This window comes from Carassius carassius, chromosome 8 (genome assembly GCF_963082965.1).
Source record: "Carassius carassius chromosome 8, fCarCar2.1, whole genome shotgun sequence".
Classification (NCBI taxonomy): Eukaryota; Metazoa; Chordata; class Actinopteri; order Cypriniformes; family Cyprinidae; genus Carassius; species Carassius carassius.
The window spans coordinates 7,495,017-7,512,443 of record NC_081762.1 but is presented as its reverse complement, the minus strand read 5'-3'; the positions used below and the strand labels follow the sequence as shown (position 1 = coordinate 7,512,443).

At 37.1% G+C, this 17,427-nt stretch overlaps 2 protein-coding genes across 2 annotated transcripts in view; one reads left to right on the top strand and one right to left on the bottom strand.

Annotated features, from left to right (window-relative positions):
• Nucleotides 1-17,427, bottom strand: part of LOC132145106 (protein starmaker-like) — a 74,262-nt gene that overhangs the window by 29,728 nt on the left and 27,107 nt on the right. The window lies entirely within an intron of this gene.
• On the top strand, nt 359-17,378 carry zgc:86598 (STKc_CK2_alpha domain-containing protein). Its single transcript, XM_059555848.1, has 14 exons — nt 359-495; nt 4,599-4,669; nt 9,285-9,415; nt 10,796-10,907; nt 13,619-13,720; nt 13,866-13,916; nt 14,022-14,081; nt 14,563-14,646; nt 14,965-15,075; nt 15,187-15,288; nt 15,552-15,652; nt 15,744-15,892; nt 16,842-16,931; nt 17,012-17,378. Exons 3-14 carry the CDS (start codon nt 9,315-9,317, stop codon nt 17,128-17,130), a joined length of 1,182 nt encoding a protein of 393 aa, XP_059411831.1. The 5' UTR covers nt 359-495; nt 4,599-4,669; nt 9,285-9,314; the 3' UTR covers nt 17,131-17,378.

The following is a 17,427-nucleotide window of genomic DNA, read 5'->3' as shown; positions in this document are numbered from 1 at the left end:
TGTGCAGAGATTTATTATGTACTATTATTTTATTTAATTAACTTTAACATTATAGCCTACATGCACTTTTGTTCACATGCAAATAGAAACCAACAAGAAAAAAACTAAAAAATAAAAATAAAAAAGTACCAGGGAGGAGTAATAATATAAAAATTAGAATAAGGTAATCAGGTGTAGAAATAAAGAAATATTTACAAGAATAAATTAAAATAAATACTTTGCATGACTAGTGTACAGACTTACTTCAGTTTCAAAACAAAAACATAAAGTTGGGTATGTATTATTATTAGACATGCATTTATGGATGTGAAATTTGGTTAAAATATAAGCAAGTTAATCATAAGCCTGTGCACAGACTGGGAGGACCAGTAGCGTCTTTGAGCGGAAGTCAGCATCAGCGCGAGCGCCATTGATACGCGCCCCCTGCAGGACCGGAAGAGCGTCGCGTCTCCTCGCGCTAACCTCGCCGCGGCCATATTAACACAGAGCTGAGAGGTAATACAAACCGCCCTTTATAAGAATACTTTGTGTGTTTCAGTGTAAACTTTTAACATATATGTGATCTTTAAATCATTGTAATGAAGATGATGGGGTTTTTATAAGAGGTATTATGGCTTCTTGTGTCTTTAGAAATGTGTTTATTGTGTGGACGATGGAACGTTAGCATGGCTGTGGCTAACGTGATGATATGCTAATGAAATAAGAGAGAAACTCGATGATTTGATGGGGTTTGAATAGTTTAACACTTAGATGTTATTGAGAATTTGCTTAAGTGTAGATTTATTTGAAAATAAATTAGCTGAGTGGTCACTAGTGTGTACAATTTAGACAGACTTTTAGTTTAGCTCCTAACTGATGCACTAACGTTACATCCTGAACTGAATGAGGGTTTGAGTTCCATTTCTGATTTTGGTCGTCATTCTTATATTTAATCTCTTATTCCATCATAAATCTTTAGAAACTTTCGCAATGGTTTTAAAATATTTATCACCCTGTTTGGATCATGTGTGGTTTTTGAAAAGGCTGCAAATGATGTTTCAAGCTCATCAGAGGGTATTTTTTATTTATTGAGATCCAGTCAATTTAATTTAAATTGAAAAAGGTTTATAAGTTCTTTTCTTAAAAAACAAATTAACTTTATATGAGGTTCAAGGTTTAACTGTGTGAAAACCTTTATATTTAAATATATTTATCTAGAATCATTCTGCATTGTGGGGAACTGGTTTGTTGGGTTAATCAATGGAGGCTCTGATCTCAATGCATAATTGAAAAGAAATCTAGTGTGCTAACTATCTAGCCAGCGTTTTTAAACATTGTAGACCAATTTAAAACAAGTGGTCAAAAAAATATAGACTACAGGCAAAAAGGTGATTGGCCGAATACGCTAAGTGTTATACTATTGTTTTTTTTTTTAAAGAGTACTCAGACCGTCTTGTTATTAGGAAAATGTACTGATTGTTCCAACAATGATAGGATACTTGGAAATATAAAAACGGCGATATGAGATATTTGCAGTTTCAATAATATTTAATAGTAAAGGTATTTTTCTAATTCTTTTCAGCTCTAAAATGTTTAATAGGACAGATTAATAGGCAAGTAAATTCATTAGTAAAAAGGTGCGAGCACCCTGCATAAGACATCTGTGATGCTCAAAATGTTACCTAGGTAAGTAGCTCACTAGGTATTGACACACATCCTGCTTTATGTCTCGGTTTATCTAATGATGTTTGTTTGGATATAGATTGATCTCCAGGAAGTACCTACATTGTGGCAAGTTGTTGGAAACAGTACTGTTATACACCTATTTAATTAAAGGAAATTTTTACTAAACATGACCAAAATATTTTTGGATTGGGCACAGATGTCTTCATGGTTCACAAATTGTCCTTAAAATGTCTTAAATTCAGATTAATTACATTTATAGTCATAAAATGTCTTAAATTATATAACAAAAGTCTTTATTATTGAAGAAGTCTTATGGTGCGTTCACACCAGACACGAATGAAGCATTAAAGGGTTTGTTCACCCAAATATTTAAATTACGTCATTAATGACACCCTCGTTCCAAACCCATAAGACCTCCATTCATCTTCGGGACACATTTTAAGATATTTTAGATTTAGTCTGATAGCTTTCTGTCCCTCCATTGAAAGTGTGTATACGGTGTACTGTCCATGTCAAGAAAGGTAATAAAAACATCATCAAAGTAGTCCGTGTGACATCAGAGGGTCAGTTAGAATTTTTTGAAGCATCGAAATAAATTTTGGTCCAAAAATAACAAAAACTACGACTTTATTCAGCATTGTCCTCTCTTCTGATTTTTTGTGAGCAGTGTAGTGATATCCGGTTCGCAAACTAATCACTCGATGTAACCGGATCTTCTTGAACCAGTTCACCAAATCGAACTTAATCGTTTGAAAATGTTCGTGTCTCCTATAAGCATTAATCCACAAATGACTTAAGCTGTTAACTTTTTTTAGACACTCCCTCTGAGTTAAAACAAACCAATATCCCGGAGTAATTAATTTACTCAAACAGTACACTGACTGAACTGCTGTGAAGAGAGAACTGAAGGTGAACGCCGAGCCAGATAATGAACGAAAGATTGACTCGTTCTCGAGTCATTAATATTTGGGTGAACTAACCCTTTAAGCCCAAGTGATTTATTACCTGTTAAGTCAATGCAAAGATGCGAATAGACATCCTGCGGCACGATTTGCGCGAATCACGCGTTATGCACGTCAAAACGCCCGTCATTAGTGCTTCCTCATTCATGGCCCAGGATGTCTATTCACGTCTTTGCATTGACTTGCTTGACCATGTACATCACTCGAATCACCAGAGTTGAAAAATCTAAACTTTGGTGAAAATTTGCACCACGTTAACCAATCAGGAGCTTGCTCTAGTAGTGATGTGATTACAACGTAGCGAAGCGGAGGCAAAACCCGAAATAACAATGAAGGAATTATATTTTTATGTTTAACCACAAAAGAGACATCAGAGACAGCGGCAAATGTCAGAAGGACTAGCTGGGACGAGACTGCTCTTGTCGGAAACATGAGCACTGAGTTCTCACTGATCGTATGGAGCTGATCTCCGAAATAGGCGCTATCTTTATAAATATTTATAAATTTTAAATTATCAGAATAAATGGTAGTTGAAATCACAATGCTTCGTGAACTCAACTGGCAGAAGCCCGTCCCATGACGCAAATTCGCGTCTGTTATGAAGTGAGTTTCATGTGCGAATTAAGCGAATTTCACGTGCGAATTAAGCGAGTAAACTGAAAATGTTCAAGCGTCCAACAATGTTATGTATGTTTTAGTGTGAACGCCCGTTAAATTTGCGCAATTCGGATATGCCCTAACTTGATTATTAAACTTTATCTGGAAATGGTTTAAAGTAGGGCTGCTCAATAAATTACGTGCGTTTCTCATGCGCATCATGACAGTAAAGCCGGTTCTGTGATTAGTAGTAAATCTCCAACACGTGCGTTCAGACGGAGCAGTATTTACTACACAGAGCTAAGGCTGGGTACCGAACTTCGATGCATTTATGGTATCGAACGAAAAACTTCGATACTATGAGTATCGAAAAATTATTTATCTTTCGGTGCCAAATTTCGGTTCCAAAAGCCAAGCGGATGTTTTTTTTTTTTTTCAAGCGGCTGTGTCTGTGTGAGCTTGTAGCATACGTGCATGTAAGGACCTAAATTCGCTTCAAGCGAGTGAACAACGCGAATCAAGTTAGGAATTTTACATCACTATTCATGATAGCCCTTCAAACTGGAAATAGACCCGGGACGTGGGGTTAACGATTTTGCGAGCCCTGCACCTCAGATCTATCCAGTTTGTGAAACACTGGTTTCCACACTGGTTTCGTTAAACAAAATAAATGATTATCTTAAAAGATTGACTCAAAAGAATCACCTGTTCACTAATCGGATCATGAACTTGTATTACCGAGCCAAAGATGATCTATTATTGAACATCTCGAATGATTAAAGACTTCAAGTTCATCTGTAAAGCACATATCGTTTGACTTTATAAACTTCTATTTCATGCATGATTCGTATGGATCTGTTAACTGAATGCAAAGTGTGAGTTCTAGCAGAATGTTTGTGTCTTGATGAGCGTGTATCGCTAGGAGTTGCTAAATGAACATCATCTGTTCTTTTTTTTTTCTTTTTTTTTTCAACGGAGAATCAGTTGCCCTATTGGTTAAAATCCCCAAACTGTATACTTAAATATTAAATTAATAAAAGACATTAAAACAGGGGCATTTGCGTTATGATGTGGTGGGCTGCTGTGGTCAAGAAAGTCCAGGGCCACTTTTTGGTCCCAGTCCGCCCCTGAATTTCACTACAGATGGAAAATGGCTGCATGTTTCCTAATGAATGTTTATGATTGTTTATGATTATATTTTTGACTGCATCATCACTTGGTGTGTTCATTACACATGTTGCTTTAAGTTTGCCAGTGGCCTGGTTTGGCTGCACACAACAGGTTTTGTTAATACAAACAACCAAACATCTTTGCAAATCAAATACTGACGTCAGTGTCGATTCTTAAAGTTATTTGTTTTGCTTTGCCTTGCAGGTGTTTGGAGCGTCACCCTCGTGTAAAATCATTGCAAGATTCCCCAAGGCTGCCCACAAGTACAATTTTAGGTGAGTCAGGGTTAAATCACCATTGTGTTCTTTGAAACCTCATTTGACACATTGATGAGTTAAAATGCGTCTACATATTTGGTCCTCGTCCATCTGTAGATTAGATCCATGTCATTTTTGGTCTGAGATAGTAGTAATGGCTGCTACTGAATGCAGGCTTTGTGAATCATGTGATATCAGGTTCAGCGCTCTTCTGAGGTGGCCGTCGGAGGAGGCAGGAATCTTTGGAATGGTGATCAAACCAAAATCCCATCTGGCAAAACAAAATTATCCATTGTTTCTGATGGTAGTTTCCCATACATGCCATCTAGCATTAATTTTTTTTTTTGTTCCAGCCTCCCTGCTTGATTTCTTTAGCATTCATAAATAGGGATGTGCCAAATACGTTTAAAAATCAAGAATTGGTGAGTTTCCTGAATGATTAGTTTATTAATTGGTTTCGGGGGAAACCATGGATAATTAGGCTGATTTCATGATTTTTTTTTAACCTGATCTGATGCATTTACTTTTTTTAACCTGATCTGATGCATTACGCCATCCGACGAGCTGGATGGCGCCTTGAATGGCAGACACCGCAGTCGGTGTGTTGTGTGAATGGGTGAATGTGAGGCAAATTGTAAAGCGCTTTGGATGGCCATGTGGTCTGTTGAAAGCGCTATATAAATGCAGTCCATTTACCATTTACCATATTTTACTTAAGGCAGATTTACATATGACATGCTAAAAATCATCTGAATGGACGTTTTATTTTTAAGTTTGGCTGTTTTTAACTTAATATGCCTTCTTAAAAACAACACTTGTTGGCACTTTTAAAAAAACAGTAAGAAACGATGCAGTGGGCAGAGATGTCCTTCTGAATATGTAGTTGTGAAGTTTTTAAGGGGATGAATAAAAATAAAGTTTTCTGAGAGGGAACTGAATGGTTTTTAAGCGGATTCTGCTATAAGTTGTCTCTAATATGACTTCACAATGGGGTTGGGGTGACCAAGTGATGATTTGGTTTTCTTTTAAGCCAGTTAAGCCAAATTACAGGAGAACAGACATCTGAAATCTAATCATGTTATGGTCCTCTGCAGTCCAGTCTCCATTACAGCACTGATCCCCATTACTGTATCAAAATGGTTGTTCATTAAACCAGGAGGTTCCTGTTTTCAATAGAGCTTTTCATACCACAGGAACCTTTTCATAGTACCAGAACTAATTGTGGAACTACCCACTTTTGGGCGTTTTCGCACCACAGGAACTAGGTGTGATATTTAGTACCGGACTGCCTTTTTCGAGAACCAAATTTGCTCCTACTCCGGAGCAGGGTCTAACCAGCACAACTGGTACTAACTGTGGTGTAAGTAGACTCTGATTGGCCAGACGTGTTCAAAATCGCTCCCTCACCCAGCATGATTTAAAACACAGTGTAACATTCTGTAAACATTGTCAACTTATTTTGCAAGAGTGATGGACAGCGATAAATATACGGATGCTGAAGTGCAGGCACTTCTTGCAAATGTATCACTGCCAGTTGTCATTAGAGATTCCTTCATTCCTTTCTTTCAATCGCTTTATGTATGCGTCGACTAGTCTTGTCAAAAGACCCGGTACCCCGGTACCAAGTCGGTACTAAAACATTTTAAATGTGACGGTACCAGGTTTCTTTAAGTACCGGTAGTACAGAGGTCCCGTTCAAACCCGGTTCAGCGCTATGATTTCCGCGAAGAGGAAAACGAGGACGGAATCTCAAAATCCAGTCATGAAAATGAAACTTACATTTTAATATGGACAGTCATGGAATTTGTCAAACTTAGCATAAATTAATCAAATCAAATCTCCATATGGACCAGTATCTGTAAATGTTAAGCCGCAAAAGTTGTTTGAAATATGAATCCGTGTTCTGCGCGTCTCTGTGTGAATTAATGAATGGCAGAGACGTGCGGGTTTGTTTACTACATAGACTGAAGCGCATGATGCTTGCATTAATTTCAGCATCTGAGCTTCAGAGTTCTCTCTCCATCAAGCGATCTGAACTTTTCAGTTCATCTCAATGGACGCACAGCGCACATGTATTTGATGCTCTGTAAACTCTTTGTGAAGGCGCACGAATCACTGTCGCTTTACTGATAGCGCTGTTTCTCACACATGCAAAGAGAGAGAGTGAGAGCCTTACCACGCTGAATCGACACGCTATGTTAACTATTCTTTGTTGTCTTCTCCTGTCAAAATAATTGAGTTCATTTAGAATTATTCGAATTCATTTTCGAACAAGCAGAAGACATATTGGTTTCTCCGGTAGTGGGCGGAGCTAATGCGCAATGGCAATTTCATTGGCTGGCGTCCATCTATTATAACGCATTCTCATCCCAAGGCATCATATACTGACACTCTTGACATTTCGTCAACATCCTACGCATATGGCACCCTCTAGCGTCAATATGAGACACAGATTATGGGTTAGGGTTAGACCGCTAGGAGGCGCCTTCTGGCCCATTTTTATCTGCTTCTAATATTGACGCTAGAGGGTGCCATGTGCGTAGGATGTTGACGAAATGTCAAGAGTGTCAGTATATGACGCCTTGGGATGAGAACGGGCTGTCTATTACGTCCCTGTTTTGATTTCAGCAAATCAGTTTGACCGAACGCAGACAACGTAATTAATATTCATGAACCCAGCAGCTCATCAATTCATAGTGCATTGTATATACATTAGTATGATAGTAGAATTAGTAGTACTATTATCTTTTAATAATTAATATGATCTATTACTATTTTTTTTTACAGAAACCCTCAATGAACAAAAATATCTTTAGCATCACCACCAGTCTTAAGTTCAGTTAAAATGACAAATATGCATTCATTAGGCCTAAAAGTTAATTTTTACATAAAGGCATTGTGCTAGAAATATTACTATTATTTATTAAAATGTATGTGATACTGCTACTACTGTTGAAAAACTTCAATATTTCTTCCATGTTTTAATTTTAATAGCAAATCCCATTTATTTACCAAAAATAAAATGTTTAAATTTCATAAAAGACAAATTAAATTTGGGTGAAACTTGTTTACTGTTTTTCATAATTATATAACTTGTAGAAAAACTTTAAACACAATTGTAAATAAGTATAAAGAATGGCACTGGTTTTATTTTTAGTGCTAAAAAGTAAACATTTTTTAATTAGCATATTTTTGTGTTTTGCTTTGGTAGCGAAATTGGTACCGAGAACCGTGGATTTTCACTGGTATCGGTACTAAATACTGAAATTTTGGTACCGTGACAACACTAGGGTCGACATTCCATGTCCATTATTGTGAAAACCGCGAGACACAGCTCCGATCACAGCGTTTTCCATCCTCTTGTTAACGGTATTCTTCTTTGTTAATGTTATTGAATGCCCCGCACAAATGACGTCGCTGTCGACCGTCTTGCATCACGTCCTAGTACCAACGTTCAGTGTGAATGCAAACCCTTTAAATAGTACTTGGAAATAGTTCTGGAACTAAAGTGGTGCGAAAGGCCCTTATGTGATGAGACTCATTCAGAGCTGCCGTAAAATAGATTGATTTTCTATTTATTATACCTTGTATAATTTATTCAGAGATTACCATGAAAATAGCCTTGATGCTGGCATGGCGCCAAAAGGTAAATAAATCATTACTGAAGATTTGTTCAGCATAAGCAATAGCTATAAAATATTATTTTGGAGTTCCCGTTTGCCCCAGTAGCAAAATATAACACTTAAAATTATAAGTTTGATAAAAATGTCCTCACCCTCAGGCCATCTAATATGTAGAGGGGTTTGTTTTTTTCTTGTTTATTTGTTGTTCCATATTTGGAGAAATGTAGCATTACATCATTTGCTCATCAATAGATCTTCTGCAGTGAATTGGTGCTGTCAGAATGAGAGTCCAAGCAGCAGGTAACTGGACTCCAGTCCATCAATTAACATCTTTTGTTATCATTGTTGTTGACTTGAAACCATTGCTTTTAGCCAAAATAAGAGTCCTCAATACGTAACTTCTACCTCAAATCACATGGCAGATTTAGGAGAACTGTGCTTTTACTAAAAAGTGGTTTTCCACTGGTGGATGATAAAATAGCAATGAAATACGCACATGAGTTGCAACCACCCACTATCCTGAAACATCCAGTAACCACCTGGAGCTCTTTCATGGTTAAGTTCAGCATTCTCTTTTGTTATATGTAGAGTATACAACTCTAATTGATCTAATTTAAATGTATAAAAAGCCTCAAAGAAATCAGTATTGTGTCCTAAAACCATCTTGTGTGTTTTCAACCCTGAAAGAATGTGCTGACACCTTTTGGACTGCAGTGGTCTAGTCTTCCTCGGTCTACTTGCATCTAGATTAAAACTTTCCTCTATCTGGGCAGAGATTCAGAACTTTAATCCAGTTTATCAGACAGTCAGGGGGCTGTGTCGTGGCCGGGGGCCTGTAAAACCAAACATCCCGGTTGTAGATTCATCTTCCCTTTGATTCTGTACCAAGTCCATGTGCAAAAGAGGCCACAGATTTCAGGCCCCAAGCCTTTTATTTCAGACGATCTTATGAATGCAGATTGGGATGATAGTGCTGTCCCTCTATTGATTGTTTTTGTGTGTGTTCACAGCTCTGACAAGAGCAGCTACACGTCCAGATCATGTCCAGTCCTGTCACGAGTCGATCCCGCGTTTATCCAGACGTCAACACACAGAGACCACGGGAATACTGGGACTATGAATCTCACGTCGTAGAGTGGGGGTGAGTGATGAGATAAAAAAAAATAAAAAATTCTCCGTAAGAATAAATGTAGTATTACCAGGTTTTTTGAAATGATGCAAGATCTGGATATATGCAGTTTGGGCTAAATTACAAGACATCTGGATAGTTGAAGATCACCAAATAATAAGGAAATTACAGGGTTACCATAATCATAAGAAAATTTTTAAATATCTTTGTATTTTAAAAATGTATTTTCCAGGCCGGGAAAACTCTGAATATACACTATAAGTTTTGGGTTTTATTAACACTTAATCTGCAAGCATGCGTAAAATTGCTCAAAAGTGACAGTAAAAGCATAAAAAAGCTTTATATTTATCAAAGAATTCCTCACAAATTTGATGCAGCACAATATAAAAAAAAAAATCTATTTTGTGTGTCAAACAAGTGCATTGCTGTGGAAAATAATTTCCCTTTGGTGACAAAGTTAATCAACCAACCAACAGTTTTCAGCATTTATAATATGAAATAATTGATGATAATAAATGTTTCTTGAGCTGTAGATCAGCATATCAGAAGGATTTTCTAAAGGATTTCTAAAGGATCATGTGACACTGAAGACTGGAGTGATGTTGAAAATACAATTTTGCACCACAGGAATACATTTAAAATTGAAATATATTCAATCACTTGTTTCAAACTGTAATAATATTTCACAGTACATTACTGTTTTTACTATATTTTCAACCAAATAAATGCAGTCTTCACAAGCATAAGAGACTACTTTCAAAAACATGAAAAAATCTTGTTGACCCCAACCTGTTAAGTGCTTTTTTTTTTTTTTTCTAAGCAGTCTCATCTTTTATTTCATTCTTGCTCACAAGCCATAATGATGTCTGATTTGTAAGTGAATCATTCTGTTTAGTTGGCTTTGTTGAATAATTTAGTTTAACAGCTTCAGAAATTTCTCTGAATGATTGATTAGTGAATTAAAAAGGGATATTATTGTGCCAGTGCAGTATTTATATATTGCAATACCTTACATTATTTTTATTTATTAATTTACAGATTCTTATCATTTTCAGTAATACAGAAAAAGGTAATTTAAATAATATAATTCCGAGACCAATGTTTTCATGAAATTGCTTCTATGAGTTATTGAAACTAAAACCCAGAATTGGCTGTTTTTAATCTTAATTCAATACAACTGAATTTAAGACATTACAGGGGTCTCGAGGGCGTTATTGTTGAGTGAAACCAACATGTTAGGTATCATTCAGTTCAGAGTCCCAGGATTGTTTGCAGGCATCACACAGTGTAGTGTGAAATATTTCTCTGCAGGTTTACAGGGCTGATGTCTTTATTTGTCTGGACTGCCATTTCATTTGCACTTGTATTAACAGCTGTCGGTCTTGTCAACAGGAATCAAGATGACTACCAGTTGGTACGGAAACTTGGCCGAGGAAAGTACAGTGAAGTGTTTGAAGCCATCAACATCACAAACAACGAGAAAGTAGTCGTCAAAATACTCAAGGTGACGAGCGTTGTTGTTGTTCCAGACTGCTTTAACAGCATTCTGACCAGTCCTCGGTCAAGTCAGGTTAAGTTCAGTGGGACGGTAAAGACCCTAGGACTTCACGTCCTCTCCAGCTTCTCATTTTCTGAGTAGTTGAGGAAAACGTCTGCTGAGATGAGCCTGTTTACGTATGGTTGGCAGCGGATGGTATCGAAACCAGAAGCTGCTGGCCGGTGTTCAGATTAATGGGCGCCTGGTGAATTCTTTCCTTGCCCCCTCCTCCTCTTAACCAGAGAGAGCTTTAGATTCTAGCGATAACACACGACAAACTGAGAGCTTCAAGCTAAGTGATAAATAGTTTTGAAGATTAGCACCGTTGTCCTGTAATGTAGCCATTCGTGTGCAATGAACTTCCCCTGCCTGGAGACATGAAGGATGAAGCCGCTCAGATTGAATCTAGACGTGGTCAGATTAGATGTCTTTGCGTCAAATTCATCTGTACTGCAAGACTAAGGCCCCGTTTACACTAGTGCATTGTTGTTTTAAAACGTATAAATTTTTTGTAAGTTTACACTACTCCAGTGTTTTCCACGTTTTGAAAACAGAGACTTGAAAATGCTGCTGACACCATTTTAGTTTGAAAAGTGCTGGCTTGCGTTTCAGTGTAAACGGACCAAAATGGAGACTTTCGAAAACAATGGCGTGGTTGCTAGGGCTGTGACGGTGGCTGATTTTTACCACCGCGGTAGTCATGGACCAACAACCGCCCGTGGCACGTGTTGAAAATGTATATATATATATGTATATGTGTGTGTGTGTGTTAATGTATAAATATATTAGTGTCAAAATTTGCTAGTTAACGAAGGTGATCATTTTTTTTCAGTTTAACGTATTCAAAATATTTAACGTAGGGGCGGGGATGGCCACCCACTCACAACTGCTGCTTCTGTCACTTTTTCTCATGACAAGAAGTGAATTTATTTAGTTGCAGAATAACTGAACAGGAGACGTTTCAGACGCGCTCCACTTCACTTTGTGCGCGCTTCCTTTGTGCGTACGTATCCTTTCATATCAAACTGCGAAATAAACTGTGCAAGCAGTGTCGTGGTCATGTAATTCATGGAATTACCAAAAAAGGTGATTAAAGCTGACTTAAACTGCATGCATGTAATATATTTTATATACATTATATACAGGATATATTTATATGTATCCACATGTCTATAAAATCAGCCCAGCACTGTCTCACTGATCTAACACATCCTATTTAACTCGTCAGTTCGTGTTTATTTGAGCACTTCTGTCAGTGAACACCGCCTGCAAAACACTATAATATATATCAAAGAAATAATGCAGTTAAACAAGAAAGTAGCCTAAATAAGAAAGTTAAATACAACCTGTCTAACGGACGCGAGCGACGCAGCACGACAAAATACTCATTATAATCAGTGATGCTACACTGGATGCAGCACGACATGATAAATCCCCGTCCGGTCTGTGAGGTACTGACACAGAGTTCATATGTCCTGTATAGACACTAGACAGACTAAACCTGTCGCAACGCGGTTGTTGCGTCCGGAGTCATCTTTTCCGCCACCAAGCAAGCTCAGTAACTCCTCATCTGCACGTGCTCTCTTTGAAATAGGAATCGTTGCCATATTTCTTGTTACCATCTTTTATTTATCGCTGTCTCGTTTGTATTTGGCATGTTTGGAGAGAGCCTCACCAAACTTGACCAGCCAGCGTTTGCGATCACGAGAACTTGTGCAAACGCTGATGGGTGACATGAATGCAGATGACTCCAGATCGGTGATGTATTTGCTTTCCCAACAAGATCCATTGCCCAACACTAAATTAATTTGCTGAATGCAAACTGTATTTTCCTGCGCTCAAATCTGCCGATCTAAAGGAAACACTGTGTTTGAGGTAATTTGTAAATTACCATAGACACGTGATCTTTGCGTATCCTTGATGACTGTGTAACCGTATCATGAACTGTAATCATGCTCTATTTTTGAACCTGCCAGTGACTAGTAACCAACTTTGTTTGTGTACACTTTTACGTGCATACCCAGTGTGCATGAATGGTCATGTGTTTTTGGAGTGTACGGAGATCATTTTGGAACGCAGCAAAAACGCCAGTGTAAACGTAGATCATTTTAATTCTAAAACGCCTTTTTAAAATGTAAACGCACTAGTGAAAACTGGGCCTAAGTAAAATCTAATTTTTAATTTTACATTTTTACATTCTTAATATCTCTGAATGGAGCGATAATATAGTTGTGCCTGTGGGGGCATAAGTTCGAGTTTGGATTGATATTCTTGAAGCTGTCCCTTTTGAAAAGTTATCGGAGTAAAATAAATGTTTTGGTCTGATGTAGGCAGTGGGTGGTTGTAAAAATAAAATAAAATAATAATCCTAGAACCCACTTTTTATGACCGCTCAAATTGTTTGTGCAAGTAAAAAAAAATTATATTTATCCTTAAATTTGATAGATTTTCTACATATATAATTAATATATTTTAAAATTAGGTTAAATTCTATAGAATATAGAAAATATTTATTAATTAATTTATTTTCTATCCAGAAATCATAAATGCGTGGAAATTACTGTACACTATTCCCCACTGATTATTCAGTTCAATTCTGAAATGTCAAGTTATGAAGTTGTTTTATTTAGTTTTTAATGGTTTTTTTGTTGCCTTTTTGTCTTTATTTACATATGTAGCCAGTAAAGAAGAAGAAAATCAAGCGGGAAATTAAAATTTTGGAGAATTTGAGAGGCGGCCCCAACATCATCTCACTTCTAGACATTGTCAAGGATCCTGTGGTCAGTTGGCTTTCTTCAAGATGATGTTGTAAAAATGTAGTTGAGAATGCAGCATGTGAAATCAAACTTGTGCAGCTACATGCATGTACCTACATAGTGTTTCAAATGTGTGTCTAACTGAAGTCTCTTGCGTTTCTCCCTGAAGTCTCGAACCCCAGCTCTGGTTTTTGAACATGTGAACAACACAGACTTCAAGGTAAATCACTTGTCATATCTGCTTAATTAATTTGCCACCTCAATTAAAAGTAACAAAAAAATCAGGTTCAGGCAAACTCAAGCATCCTTTTGTTCTGTTATGCAGCAATTGTATCAAACGCTATCAGACTACGACATTCGGTTCTACATGTTTGAGATCCTAAAGGTAAGTTCTTTCTGATATCACCTTAAAGTCTGTACCTAAATTAGTTTTTTTGTTTAAACCAAAAACTCTCCCCTCATCAGCCAACAAACAGGGGATCTCATCTTTATGTATTGGCACACCATCGGGCCACTTTCTATGTTTTTGTCTGGTACTAATAGATTGCTCAGATGTTACACACTTCACCTATAAGTGCTACTCAACAGGTTCTTAATGCTGTGGTTATAGCACATTGTTCATGTACACTAGCTGTTAGTCAGCTGTGTGGGAGTAAATAAAAAAACAGATTTTTGTTTGTTAGAAAATAAACATTGTTTTGAGTATTAATAAATGTACTGAAAATTCTGATAGACTACTTTCTTTTTGGGTAATTTTTCAAGATTGTATTCAAAGACTATTAATATTCCATTAATATTTCATCAGCTACTTTTAGTTTTTATGTAAATAAATGATTTAGTTGTGAGTGTCTCTTTTTCTTTCTCAGGCTTTGGATTACTGCCACAGTATGGGAATTATGCACAGAGATGTGAAGCCACACAATGTAATGATCGACCATGAACACAGAAAGGTACTGCCCATTTATTACTCACGTCAGCAGTTGTGTTACGCCATTTCATTCTGCAAGTTTGATTGACTGAATTATGATGAGCTCGCATACATGCACCATTCAAAAATTAGAGTTAGCTGTAGTGAAAGAGAAGCATTGTTTGCTGCTGTGACGTCAAACACATTTAACCAAGATTGAATTTAATATCTACAAATTGCACGTTCTCTGTGTCAACACTGACGCTGATGTGAGATGTTGAGTGAATCACACAAATTATGTATCCCAATTGACTGAAAGTACATTTGATTCTTATCTGTTTGTGTGTGTTTTGTCATTTAGCTGCGTCTGATAGACTGGGGCTTGGCTGAGTTTTATCACCCTAGTCAGGAGTACAATGTCAGAGTGGCGTCTCGATATTTCAAAGGACCTGAACTGCTGGTGGACTATCAGGTGAGAATGACACGAGAAATGAGATGTAGGGACATAAACAAGACTAATGTACAAGCATCTGATAAATAAAAATGCACATCTTTCATAGCTCATGTTGCTTTTGTCCCACAGATGTATGACTACAGTTTAGACATGTGGAGCTTAGGCTGCATGTTGGCGAGTATGATCTTCAGGAAAGAGCCTTTTTTCCATGGACACGACAATTATGATCAGGTGAGACCTGCTGCTTTAGGTCTTTTCAAATATTCATTGTTGCCATGATTTTAATAAAATACATGAATAATACCCCTTTGTGATTTTAGTAAATAAAAATGCATCAATATTGTCTCATGATTTTAACAAAAGTAAACCAGGGTGATGGTAATTTCTGGTTTGGCCATCAAAAGTAATCATGACTGCAGTATTGTGTTTGTGCTGTCGAGGGGTGACCGCTGCCCTCTGCTGTTTTTAACCAGTTCTGTCTCTTTTTTTTTCAGCTTGTACGGATCGCCAAAGTTCTGGGAACAGAGGACCTCTACGACTACATCGACAAATACAACATTGAGCTCGACCCACGGTTCAATGACATTTTGGGAAGGTACGTTGAGAGATGGGATAGTTTTCTATGCATGTAGTACCTTTTAACTGCAATTTTATTTGTATGTTTTTCATCCGTCCTCTTTCTCCAGACATTCCCGGAAAAGGTGGGAACGGTTTGTCCACAGTGAGAACCAGCACCTGGTCAGTACTGAAGCTCTGGACTTCCTGGACAAACTGTTGCGCTACGACCACCAAGCTCGTCTCACCGCTCGCGAGGCCATGGAGCATCCTTATTTCTGTGAGTGTCTGCTCTGTCTCAAAACATCACTGTGGTTAAAAGCAGAATGTATAGTGTTTGTGCTTTTTTCTAAAACGTATATCATATTGTGCTGAAATGACTGTAAAGGTATTTAGCAGCGATGAAAAGGTGTGTAGGGCCTTATGAAATGTGTCTTTTTTTTCTCAATTTTTTTCCTGTTGTCTTTAATTGAAATCCTGAAACTTTACAGTTTAACATTACAGATGATTCTAGGGCCTTTATTTTCCCCTGATTTAATGTTTTAATTAAATTTGATAATAAAAAAACAAAGTCTTATCAATTGAGATCATAAAACATTAAATATTATTCAAAAATAATAATGTAAAATTATTAAATAAAAATGTAGTAATTGATTACCATTTTTATAGGGCCCTGTAAATGTTATGTATTTTTTATTTTTTTTTCCCAGAAATTAATTTTGCCTGTTTATATTTTTCTGAAATCATGATTTAATTAAAGCTATTTTTAATCTTTTAAAATGTAATCAAATTAAAATTTGTCATTTCCTGTATTTTGCAAACAGTGCAATACAACAGAGGGTTACTGTTAAAAAAATGAATTTTCCTCAATGTTTTAACAATTTGATTATATTATTACTACAATGAGAAGTACATTCTATTCTGCTATTATAAATAGTAATATATTTTTGTCAAGTATAAAACGGATTACATTTTCTTGGGTTATCATTAAGACATATCTGATGTATATATGCCAAATAAAGTTGTGAAATTCTCTTAAGATTCAAACATTGTCAAATTCCGTGACGATCCTTGTTCATTGCTATAAATTATATTTGTATTACTCAATTCTGTAATTCCATCCGCATTTTCTGTGTTGCAGAAATCTTTTAATCTTTTAGCAAGAACTTTGAAATAGTTTGCACTGTCCTGAACATTGATTTCGTTGCTGTGTTTATGTCTGGTGTCAGATCCCATCGTGAAGGAGCAGGCAAGGATGGGCTCCACTTCAGGACTGTCCACTGGCTCCACTCCAGTCAGCACGTCCAGTATGATCACAGGTCAGCGTGTGCTTTCTGAGTGAACTTACATTAGGAGATTTCACAAATGCTGACAAACCATTGTGTCTGTTTGCCTGTAGGAGGCGTCACATCCATGTCCTCGTCCCAGCCGATGGCCAGCATCGCAGGTTCTCCTGTCATCTCCTCTCCCGGTGCTCTTGCCACACAGGTTCCTGCAGCCACTGGTGCCCAGCCCTGAACAGACTCCCTCATGCTCTGGGCCACATTTTTATGTTGAGTGTAAACAAACGATAGAAAAACTTTTTTTCCCTTTTTTTCCCTTTCTTTTTTCCACACAGTAATTATATATTGAAGCTTGGACACACAGCAGACAGTGATGTTGTGTCAGTGTCCGGCTGTCTTTCCTGATGATGGTGTCTATATAAAAGCCACTACAGTGTAGAAATTCAGAAAAATGGATAATAAAATTTATTTTATATGTCCCTACATTGGCTTCCGTTTGTTACTTGAACAGTTGCTGTTACACTGCAGGTTT

Bases quoted from the DNA above. Each gene is read 5' to 3' on its own strand.
- zgc:86598 (XM_059555848.1), top strand. From the start codon at position 9,315: ATGTCCAGTCCTGTCACGAGTCGATCCCGCGTTTATCCAGACGTCAAC. The intron at 10,908-13,618 runs GTGACGAGCGTT...TTACATATGTAG, and splicing joins TAGTCGTCAAAATACTCAAG to CCAGTAAAGAAGAAGAAAAT. The intron at 13,917-14,021 runs GTAAATCACTTG...TCTGTTATGCAG, and splicing joins TGAACAACACAGACTTCAAG to CAATTGTATCAAACGCTATC.